The sequence below is a fragment of the Leucopleurus acutus genome (assembly GCF_964270905.1).
Source record: "Leucopleurus acutus genome assembly, chromosome: 6".
NCBI classification, from domain to species: domain Eukaryota; kingdom Metazoa; phylum Chordata; class Mammalia; order Artiodactyla; family Delphinidae; genus Leucopleurus; species Leucopleurus acutus.
In genome coordinates, this window is record NC_139149.1 from 36,952,038 (window position 1) to 36,964,060 (window position 12,023).

Below are 12,023 nucleotides of genomic sequence, written 5' to 3' on the forward strand. Positions count from 1 at the left end.
ACATACTAGCTATTCCTGGTATATCTGTATAGTTTCTAAAGCATATGGAATTCTACCTCAGATCACAGGTAGTCCTCTTAAAAAAGTCCTCTTAAAAAAAGACAATCTCAAAATGTCAACTGTCATACTATGAGTAAAAGCCCAGCTGAGATGTTACATTCTTTACAGAAAACTGTCAGAAGATGAGGTGGTACTTTTCCGTCTTTGGATCAAGTCAGACCCTATCGCAAGAGTTAGCCCCCAAATGATACAAACTCGGGTCTCTTATGCTGTATTCTCTTAGTAACCTGCTGTGTTCTTTCCCCCACCTCTTGATATTTTACTTACATAATATTTATATTTCCCTGGCTCTGATTTTATGTTTAAAATCATTTTACGTTTGATGAATTGTTCAAAACCATTTCAAATTCTTTGCAAAATGAAACAGGGTTAATAATAATACCTTCATTTTACATATGCATAGAGAGAGTTGTAACAGGTTTATAGCCTCTTTCCACTGAATTTACTTTAACACCAGGTTACTATGATTTGCTTGAATCAGCTCACAATTTTTTAATGAGGTGTGACTGTCTGAAATGATCATATTAGCAAGTATGTCTTCAAATAATAATTTTAGTTCCACTCTGGATATTGCTAAAATTTACTGTGTAATTAGCTAGGTTACCAATCACATAATGCCAGTTTTTTTTCAAGGAAACAATGTCATCTTTTCAAATATTTTAAACTATATTATGTACTAAAAAAACTTAGTTGGTTATGTTACACTAACCATCATAACGAATTTGGCTACCCCATCTCCACATTCTTTGTAGCTAAAAATTAATTTTACCAACATAGTAGCACAGCTTGCTTAGAACTGCCAACACCCAGAGATTTTTATGCTTACCTACTATTACTATTCCCAAATACTTTATGGAACACAAGATTCAACAATATGCAACTAGAGGAAATATCAACTAGAAGAAACATCCTACTTAACCATCTAGCAAGTTTCTTTGTCTACAGTTATCTCTATATAGAAGAGTATTTTCCAGGGTCCAATCTGTCATTTGGAACCATATCTATTTTTAAAATAAATGTTTGAAATACAACAAACCACAATATCTGTTACCTTTATCGCTTAACTGTAGATTTTGAATTTTTGTATTTTGGATAGTTAGGCCAAGGATAGTGTTTTAAATATACTGTAATCTTATTTTTTAAGTTCAAATTTACATGATTATACTAATAATATTACTAACACGATTGTACTAATGCTATGATATATATAATTATACTAATTATATTACATAATAAAATTCTTATCTAAGAATATATTTTATATCTCAGGATACTCCCACATACAACAAATCACAAAAGTGGCACGAGTTAAACAATACTCCTTATCTTTTTGACCTCTCAATATTGGAGTGCAGTAGGAATAAATTAAATTGTACCAAAATGGAATACCAGGTATGGGTTCTTCCATATTCCAGTTAACTCACATTAGATAAATGATGTCAAAACGCCAGAACAGTGTGTTGTACCCACAGACTTGTAGAATTCAAAGAGTGACCCTTAATGTAGACAATGGATTTTAGTTAGTAATGATGTCTCACTATCACTTTCATTAATTTTAACAAATGTACCACACTAAAGCAAGATATTAATGAAAGGGGAAACTGTGTGCACGTGTGTGCATGTATGTATGTGGAGATTATATGGGAACTCTGTACTATCTGCTTACTTTTTCTGTAAAAAATATATCTATTTTAGCCAATTTACTAATGAAATGGAGTATAGCTTTAATTTGTATTTACTTATACAACTTTGTAAGCGTTTACTAGCTCTGTTTCCTTTTTTCTGAACTTTCTCCATGCCTTTAGGGACAAACTTCCAAGATGAAAGTTCAGAATAAATTCAGTCATTAGCTGTTCAAGTTATATTTTTAGGCTTGACACTTTGATGTATAAATCACTGAGATTCAACTTCTCTGTTGTATTGTTACTTTGTTTCAAGATGTGCAGTGTACCACAGAATAACAGGTCTAATGTACTGATTTCCTAGATCTCATTTTCTCCTGTACTGATACAAGAGTATCACTATGGAGCTCCCTGAAGAATTAAAGTATTATGTAAAAATGTTCTTCCAAAATACATAGGATAGGGCTTCCCTGGTGGCACAGTGGTTGAGAGTCCACCTGTCGACACAGGGGACACGGGTTTGTGCACCAGTCCGGGAAGATCCCACATGCCACGGAGCAGCTGGGCCCGTGAGCCATGGCCGCTGAGCCTGCGCCTCTAGAGCCTGTGCTCCGCAATGGGAGAGGCCACAACAGTGAGAGGCCCGCGTACAGCAAAAAAAAAAAAAAAAAAAAAAAAAAATACATAGGATAGAGCTTCCCTGGTGGCGTAGTGGTAGAGAGTCTGCCTGCCGATGCAGGGGACATGGGTTCGTGCCCCGGTCCAGGAGGATCCCACATACTGCAGAGTGGCTGGGCCCGTGGACCACGGCCGCTGAGCCTGCGTGTCAGGGTCCTGTGCTCCGCGGCGGGAGAGGCCACAGCAGTGAGAGGCCCATGTACCACAAAAAAAAAATAAATTAATTAAATTAAATAAATAAAAAATACGTAGGATAATGTGTTTTCCAAAGACAATAAAATAATGAAAACTGGAAAGAAAGGAAAATTATCCTTTACTAAAGAAAGACTTAAATTCACACTAAGAGGGTTTGCAGAGCTTCAGTTTTTATGACCCACACTGGAAATAGCCTGTGAAATGTTCACACTGCTAAGACAGAGAAATTCTAAAAGCATCCAGACAAGGAAATATCACAAACTCAAAACATGTTAGCTGTGGTGGTCATCAGTGATGTTCACCTTACTTCTGCTTAACCTCCCTTTCTAGGCACCTAGGAAAAATGCACTTCCTTGCTCTCTTGAAATTAGGTGTGACCATGTGACTCACTCTGTTCAATGAACTGTGAGATGTGTTCTGTATCACCTCTGGGTAGGAACTTTAAGAGTGTCCATGATTCATCATGCTCCCTTTCTTCCACGGGGGTGTTTGTGGAGAAATGCTGACATAACATCCACCACTTCCTTTGAGTGACTACAGAGAACAGTGTCCCCTTGCTGATCCACACTATGCATAGAGCAAAAGTAAACAATAAACTTTTGTGTCAAGACACTGAAATTAAAAAAAAAAAAAAAAAAGACACTGAAATTTAGGGTTGTTACGACTGCATAATCTAAACTATCCAGATTGAAACAGCAATTTATAAAGGAAAAAAGAAAAGCCTACCCTTGGAGTTTTCCCACAGAATACAAATTGAATAAAATCTATGTAATTCCAAAGGAGAAAAAACTGTGACCCAAGAATTCAATCCCAGCCATGTTGTAAGTAATGTGCAAAATAATTTTTGATGTATTTAAAATATTTTTTACATTTCCCCATATTACTAAACTTCAATTCTCTTTTGCATTTCTGTGGTCTGAATGACTTTAGTGATTTGTTCTGTTAAGCAGGTTGTTGGGGTTTTTACCCTTGCCTTCAACCAACTTTCCATTCTTTAGTTTTTAAGATAGATTGTATGGTCATATAGTTTACCCCTCAAAAAGTATAAAAAGATATGCAGTGAAAAGATTCCTACCTCTGTTCCCATATCCCCGCCTCAACAAATAACTCACTATATTTGTGTTTAATATCTTAGGGAGGCACATGGATGGCCAAAGAGCACATGAAAGGACTTCCCTGGTGGTGCAGTGGTAAAGAATCCTTCTGCCAATGCAGGGGACACAGGTTCTAGCCCTGGGTCCAGGAAGATCCCACATGCCGCGGAGCAACTAAGCCCGTGCGCAACAACAACTGCTGAGCCTGTGGCTCTAGAGCCCGTGAGCCACAACTACTGAAGCCCACATGCCTAGAGCCCATGCTCCGCAATGAGAGAAGCCACCGCAATAAGAAGCCCATGCACCGCAACGAAGAGTAGCCCCCACTCGCCACAAGCACAGAAAGCCACTGCACAGCAACGAAGACCCAACACAACCAAAAATAAAAATAAATTTATATATAAAAAAATGGGGACTTCCCTGGTGGCACAGTGGTTGGGAATCTGCCTGCCAATGCAGGGGACACGGGTTCGAGCCCTGGTCCGAGAAGATCCCACATGCCACGGAGCAGCTAAGCCCATGCGCCACAACTACTGAGCCTGTGCTCTAGAGCCCGTGAGCCACAACTGCTGAGCCCACGTGCCACAACTACTGAAGCCCGGGTGACTAGAGCCCGTGCTCCACAACAAGAGAAGCCACTGCAATAAGAAGCCAGCGCACGGCAGCGAGGGGCAGCCCCCACTCGCCTCAACTAGAGAGAAGCCTGCGGTCAGCAACGAAGACCCAATGCAGCCAAAAATAAATTTTAAAAAAATGCACACGAAAAGATGCTCAACATCACTAATTATTAGAGAAATGCAAATCAAAACTACAATGAGGTATCACCTCACACTGGTCAGAATGGCCATCATCAAAAAAATCTACAAATAATAAATGCTGGAGAGAGTGTGGAGAAAAGGGAACTCTCCTACACTGTTGGTGGGAATGTAAATTGTTCTCCAGACACTATGGAGAACAGTATGGCGGTTCCTTAAAAAATTAAAACTAGAACTACCTTGTGACCCAGCAATCCCACTCTTAGGCATATACCTGAAGAAAACCATAATTTGAAAAGATACATGCACCCCAATGGTCACTACAGCACTGTTTACAATAGCCAGGACATGGAAGCAACCTAAATGTCCATCAACAGAGGAATGGAAAAAGAAGATGTGGTACATATATACAATGGAATAGTACTCAGCCATAAAAAAGAACAAAATAATGCCATTTGCAGCAACATGGATGGACCTAGAGATTGTCATACTGACTGAAGTAAGTCAGACACAGAAAGACAAATATCATATGATAGCACTTATATGTGGAATCTAAAAAAAAGGGTATAAATGAACTTATTTACAAACAAGTCACAGATGTAGAAAACAAACTTATGGTTACCAGGGGATAAAGGGGGCAGGGATACATTGGAAGACTGGGATTGACATATACATACTACTATATATAAAACAGATAACTAATAAGAACCTACTGTATAGCACAGGGAACTCTAGTCAATACTCTGTAATGGCCTATATAGGAAAAGAATCTAAAAAAAGAGTGGATGTGTGTATATGTAAAACTGATTCACCTTTGATAGATACCTGAAACTAACACAACATTGTAAATCAACTATACTCCAATAAAAATTTTTAAAAATATATACACATTTCAGGGAATTTTTGGTTCACAGATGAACCAACAGAAATATGAGCATTTTTTTCCTTTTCTTTATGTACTGTCTACAAATATTTCCTTATTCGTTTTTACCGCTGTATCATAGTCCATTATATGGATGGATGTACCATGATTTGTCAACCAGTATTCTGTTGATGGGCATTTATATTGTTTCTCATCTTTCACTATTAACAAACAGTGCTGAAATAAGTAACTGTACACGCATCATTTCACAACAGTAACTTCCTAGAAATGTTGCTGAGTCAAAGGGTATACACATTTGTAGTGTGGTTAGATTTTGTCTAATTCTAATTTATACCACCAGCAAAAACATCAGTATGTTATCAATCTTACAGATTTTCTTGTCAACCTGATAGAGAAAATTACTATAGTTTTTATTTAATTTACTAAATATGAGTGAAATTGAACACGTTTATAAGTTTAAGATCGCTTTGTATTTAATTTCCTATGATCTTTCTGTGCATATCTTTGCTCAGTTTTTCTATTGTTAATAGAATTATTGTTAATAATTTTAAATAGTCTAATAATTCCAAAGCATATTAGTCACATGGTTCTCCTGTAAAAACTACCCCAAATAGCACTGAAGTCGAACACAAAAAGGAAAATCGTAATAAAAAAACAAGAATAAAGAAACAGTGGTTACATACAAGGACTGAGCCCAAGGACTGAACCAAATTAAACAGTCAAAAATAAATACTATCGTAAATGTGATTATAATAAATGAAAAACTCTTAAAAGATTAAAAAAGAAAAGAAATTATCTAGATCTAAATTCCCAATTGATGTACTTCAAACAATACTGGAAATGGGTGATAACAGTAAAATCCTAAAGTCCTAATTTCCTCATCTTACATAATGTACAGTGAAAACATACTGCTTAAAAAATAAAAACGTAGGGCTTCCCTGGTGGCGCAGTGGTTGAGAGTCCGCCTGCCGATGCAGGGGACATGGGTTCGTGCCGCGGTCCGGGAAGATCCCACATGCCGCGGAGTGGCTGGAGCCTGTGCTCCGTAACGGGAGAGGCCACAACAGTGAGAGGCCCGCATACCGCAAAAAAATAAATAAAAACGTAATTTTATTTCTATTTTACATAATTTTACTTAATATAAAATAATACATAATTTTACTTATACACATAATATAAAAAGCATATTAGTGAGAAATCTAAATTTATTGCATGGAATATAGCAGAAAACAGATTTTATAATTAAATAGTAATACTTGCAATATAACAGCCATAATTTGTCTTATATAATGAATGAAGAGAGAGAAACTGAGGGAAAAAAGCAACAGTATCTTTTGAAGGTGATTAAGCAAATATAGTAAAGAGGGAAAGTAGAAGAGAATTCTAGAAGACGTGAGTGTACATATAAAAACTGCCTGAGTTAGAGTTAAACAATAAGAGGAAAAAAAAGAATGCATGGTATGATAGTTACCTAATCTACAAATAGAGACAATACCAAACCTACCTTGCAGGGTTAATGTAAAGAATAAATGACAAAACATAAATAAAAGACACAAGGTACAGGCTCAATAGCTGCTAGTCTGCTTTGTCCATTGTCAATCACAAATTCTTCAAGGATAAAAGACCATGATGGAACAAACATTATTTGAAAATTTGTTACTGTGAGGGAGAAAAAGGTAAAAAACATTGTTCAACTCAAATATACCACTCTATACAGGCTTTGCATGTCTTCTATGATTTAAATTAAAAAAAAAAAGCAAAATATTAGTAACACAATAATGAAAACAATGAAAAATATTTCCAGTGTTGTCCCTAAGAATCATCACATGCCTACAAAGCAAAGGAACATCAGAAATCAACAGCTTTTACCATGGTCTTTCCTGATCCTCGGGGTCCAATAATGAGAACAGAATTACTTTCTCCATAAATAGCAGTTCTTTTTAGCAGCTCAATTAAGTGTCTGAAATGATATAAATAGGCCAAAATTTAAAAAGGAAAGCTGAAATAATTTGCTAGGTAATACTTTTTAAAAGCTGAATTTGAACAAAAAACAGCCATTCCTTTTTTCTCTTCTTCTGGGCACTTGACTTATGCTCTAAATAGTCCTACAGAGAAGAACACAAATACTGATTCTCTGGAAACCTCAAGAAGAGAAACCAAGTAACACTGAAGTATCTTGGTCTTTATGATAGTATGGGACAAGGGACAACAGTGGCAACTCTTAGGACCTTTCACTCCACAGCTGGCTGCTGAGTATTAGGTAGGTGCAAGCTCAGAATTCTCTCCATAATACCAGATTATAGAAATGATACAAGATTGAAAGTTAAAAGGTTTTTTTCACTATGGAAATATTGATATCTGCTCTTGCTTCACAACAGTCATTTTTTTATATACAAAGCAAAATTTTTTACCTCTATAAAATGTCTGTTAGCCTTGTTTAATAAAATCTGTGTATGACAATTTTTGCAAAACCTAAAGGGCATCTGTAAGTAGTTTCATAACAGACAAGCAGATAGCTAAACTTACTTATATTGTACTTGTACTCCAAATAGGTTACTATGTGGACTCTGATGACAAAATCTTTCCCGTAAAATTCTTTGTGCCTGATAAAAATAAAGTGAATAAATATAAATGAAAATATTACATATGCAATCAAAAAAGAACAAGAATATACATTTATAGCAGTCAGAATTAGGTATTAATGAATCAATTCAACCCTCCCTAAATAACTTATCATCATGACATCTGGCATTTTCCTAAGTTGTAAAATTAACAATTAATTTTACCTATCTCAAGGCCCAGAGAAAGGATGAGAACTTAGTTATGAAGCTTTCAACAAGAGAAAGAATTAGTTCCTTTAGCTACATCAGCAATTTGAGGGCTGTTTTAATCCATGTGAATGAATGAATACCTCACTTTGCGTAACATATCAGGCAACAAACAAAGACAGGAGAGAATCTAATAATGTAATCTAATTTAATAATGCTCATGAACCACACCTCAGTCTCTAGAGACCAACACATCTAAACTGGTTTACCTCAAGCCTTATCAATCTCTACCTGTCACAGAAGTCAGGATTCCGAGGAAATAAAAGAAATTTAGGGTTTCCCTGGTGGTGCAGTGGTTGAGAGTCCGCCTGCCAATGCAGGGGACACGGGTTCGAGCCCCGGTCCGGGAGGATCCCACGTGCCGCGGAGCAGCTGTGCCCGTGGGCCATGGCCGCTGAGCCTGCGCGTCCGGAGCCTGTTGCTCCGCAACGGGAGAGGCCGCAGCAGTGAGAGGCCCGCGTACCGCAAAAAAAAAAAAAAAAAAAAAAAAGAAATTTAAAAGTCCATATAGTTATTGAGGGCCTATTAGATGCAGAGCACCATACTACTAAAAGAACATGATCTATGCCTAAAAAAACACTGCAAATATATTGGAAAGAAATGAATGTATTTGGAAAAAAATGACACATTCAAGAAACAACCTGCAAAATAGCAGTAACAGCATATAAGGATTTGCTCAATTATATGGAAGAAATTATATTCACCTAGGACATAAAATACGAAATCATTGGAATTAAGAAAAAATTCTTCTAAAGACCTAAATTTTTGAGTTTGCCTTAGAACAAAGCGCTTAGATTCAGTTGTAAAAAAAAAAAAAAAAGCCAATCACGATCTTTAAAAATATGGATCATTAAAATCATTCCTTTTCTGCTTTGCTGCTAATACAGAGGTCCTCAGTGACAAAAACCTTAGGAGGCTGTTTCAGATTTAGCCCCATCAGCAGAAACAAGAAGCCTCCAGGATTATTTGCTTCTCCCAGACTGACAGCATGGGACTGATCCTTCACATACCAAAGAAATAGATCTGAGTTCTCTTTACATGTACCAGAGGATGAGCAAAGCAAATTATTCACTGGGGATAAAATAATCCATACTTATAGTTATAGAGGAAGTGGAAAGAATAGGAAGATTGGTGCCAAAGAAACAATAACACTTTTCTGGCAGGCCTGTTTTGATGATTAAAAGAGGCAGTTATCTATAACACAATATAGGTACTATACAGGTAATAGCTGATATCTGTAAAAAAATTAAAGGGGCATATATAGATTCAACGAATCATAGTGTGTATTCCGCCCCCTAGATAAGATCACTAGAAGTCAAAAGACAACCCTCAGTCCTTTTCTTTTTTTAAACTTCATTAAAGTCTATTAGAGAGACAACTGTATAAAATAAAGTGAGAGATAAAGTGAAGTTGTAGTGAATAGTCAGAGGTTCAAAAATTCTAAAGTGATCTGAGATGAAAGTTAAACAGGTATATACATGTGTAGAAATTAATTAAGCTGCACATGGAAGATTTGTTCACTTTACAAAGATATGTAAAAGTTAAATTAAAAAACAGAATTAAACATTTTCCTTCTAAAAGAAGGAAGGTAAGGTCTCACAAAGGAATGCCAATAACATTTAGTTTTTTTTTTTTTTTTTGCGGTACGTGGGCCTCTCACTGTTGTGGCCTCTCCCGCTGCAGAGCACAGGCTCCGGCGCACAGGCTCAGCGGCCATGGCTCACGGGCCCAGCCATTCTGCGGCATGTGGGATCTTCCTGGACCGGGGCACGAACCCGTGTCCCCTGCATTGGCAGGCGGACTCTCAACCACTGTGCCACCAGGGAAGCCCAACATTTAGTTTTTGTTTAAAAGAAATGTAGTTCTGGTCAAGCCAGATAAATAGAAATGCCAGTGTAGGGAGTTCCCTGGCAGTTCAGTAGTTAAGACTTCACCTTACAATGTAGGGGGTGTGGGTTCGATCACCGGTTGGGGAGTTAAGATCCCATATATCTCATGGCCAAAAAACCAAAACATAAAACAAAAGCAATATTGTAATAAACTCAATAAAGACTTTAAACATGGTCCACATCAAAAAAATCTTTAAAAAAGAAATGCCAGTGTAGAAATATCATGCACATTCCCTACTAGACTCCTCGAAAGAGATATATATGCACTTAAGAAAACATTAAATGTTCATGATAAAAACACTCAACATACTAGGAATATAAAGGGACTTCCTCAACCTGATAAAGAACACACACAAAAACCTACAGCTAACATCATACTCAATGGTGAAAGACTGAACGCATTTCCCCAATATCAAAAACAAAATAAGATTGTCTGTTCTTGCTAGTTTATTCAGTGTTATACTGAAGGTTCCAGTCAGGGCAATTAGACAAGAAAAAGAAATGAGATTCATCTAGATTGAGAAGAAAGAATTAAAACTACCTCTATTGCAGATGACATGATCTTATATAAGGAATAAACTAAAAAAATATTAGAATAAACGAGTTCAGGAAGGTTACAGAATACAAGATCAATATAGAAAAATCAATTTCATTTAGATACACTTGCAATAAATAAAACATAAAATTAAGAAAACAATTCTGTTTACAATAGCACCAAAAGGAATAAAATACTTAGGAATAAATTTACCAAAAGTAGTACAAAACTCTAAAGATAATATTAAACTAAACTGAACTAGAGCACATTTAGGAAGACATGAGTAAAGTTAGGATTCCATCTATCCAAAGACTTAGAGGTTGAAATTAGGAAGTAGCAAAGATACTCTTCCCTTGAGAATGAAAAGAGTGGTTCTTCATACATGCTAAGGGAAGAATTCAAGTTAAGAAGATGACTAATTCTCTTATCACCTTTGCATGGTAACAGACCTTCAGAGTAATGAAAATATATACCAACCTGTGAAAGGTATTCTGCTTGTATTAAGTTGTTACTCTTTGATTTACGACTGCTCATTTCAACAAACTGAAATCCTTAAAAAAAAGAAAAATAATTTTTAGCATGAATATAAAGACTATTAACTTATAGAGATTATTTAAGAATGTACTATTATAGAATCAAAATAAACAAGTTTTAAAACATGAAAAATGTTCAAATTTCTCAAACTTTAAAAATTCTCAGTTGAACCTAATTGTAGGAATCATTTCATAATATATGTAAATAAAACCATCCTGCTAAACATCTTAAAATTATACAGTGATGTATGTAAATTGTTTCTCAATAAAAACAGAAAAAAAAACCATCTCAACGGCTCCTCTTTGTCTAAGTACAGGTTTAATTGACACTCCATTCCACAATTTAGATGGTTCTCACACACAATTACTCCTACCTTTCTTTTCAATTTACTATTCAGCTTCCCTTCCTTGCCTTTAAAAACAAAAACAAAAACCAATCTATATGCTTCCTTTACATACAGTGTTTCTCCCCACATCCATCCCACAGGATCAGCCCTTCCAGAAAGCTTTCGCTTTCTTGTTCTACTCATCAGTCATAAACACTCATTACAGACTAGGTAAAATGTCTCTTCTGTAAACATACAGAACTGCCTGTACTTCTTTTTCATAATCAAATCACACTAAACAAAATTTGGTTAACTGTCAGTGTCCCCAAATTGAGGATATTTAAAAGTTCCAAGCATTTTAGCATAATGTCCAAAATAAAATTGGCAATGGTAACTGGAATGAAAAATACATATATACTAACGAAAAAAAAGAAGTTCTGTAAAATTCTCCTTGAGGGCAATATACTCATAGATAAACACCTTTGGCTAAAAGATCTAATTTTCTCATCAACAATTTCCTATATAATTACTTTACTAATCAGGTAATAATAGCTTAGCCAGTAACTGTTACAAGTGCTCTGATTTTATGAACTCATTTAATCCTAAGAATAACCCTATGGTATAA

General features: G+C 35.9%; 1 protein-coding gene across 2 annotated transcripts in view; it reads right to left on the reverse strand.

The window, feature by feature from the left end:
* The window catches only part of ORC4 (origin recognition complex subunit 4), a 95,539-nt gene that overhangs the window by 30,472 nt on the left and 53,044 nt on the right, over window positions 1-12,023 (reverse strand). For both annotated transcript variants that reach the window (XM_082841459.1, XM_082841460.1), the window contains 3 exons: window positions 11,017-11,090; window positions 7,814-7,890; window positions 7,157-7,247 (listed from right to left, as the gene is read on the reverse strand). In XM_082841459.1, coding sequence (XP_082697585.1) covers window positions 7,157-7,247; window positions 7,814-7,890; window positions 11,017-11,073 — 225 coding nt within the window. In that variant the 5' untranslated portion in view covers window positions 11,074-11,090. The remainder of the gene's footprint in view (window positions 1-7,156; window positions 7,248-7,813; window positions 7,891-11,016; window positions 11,091-12,023) is intronic.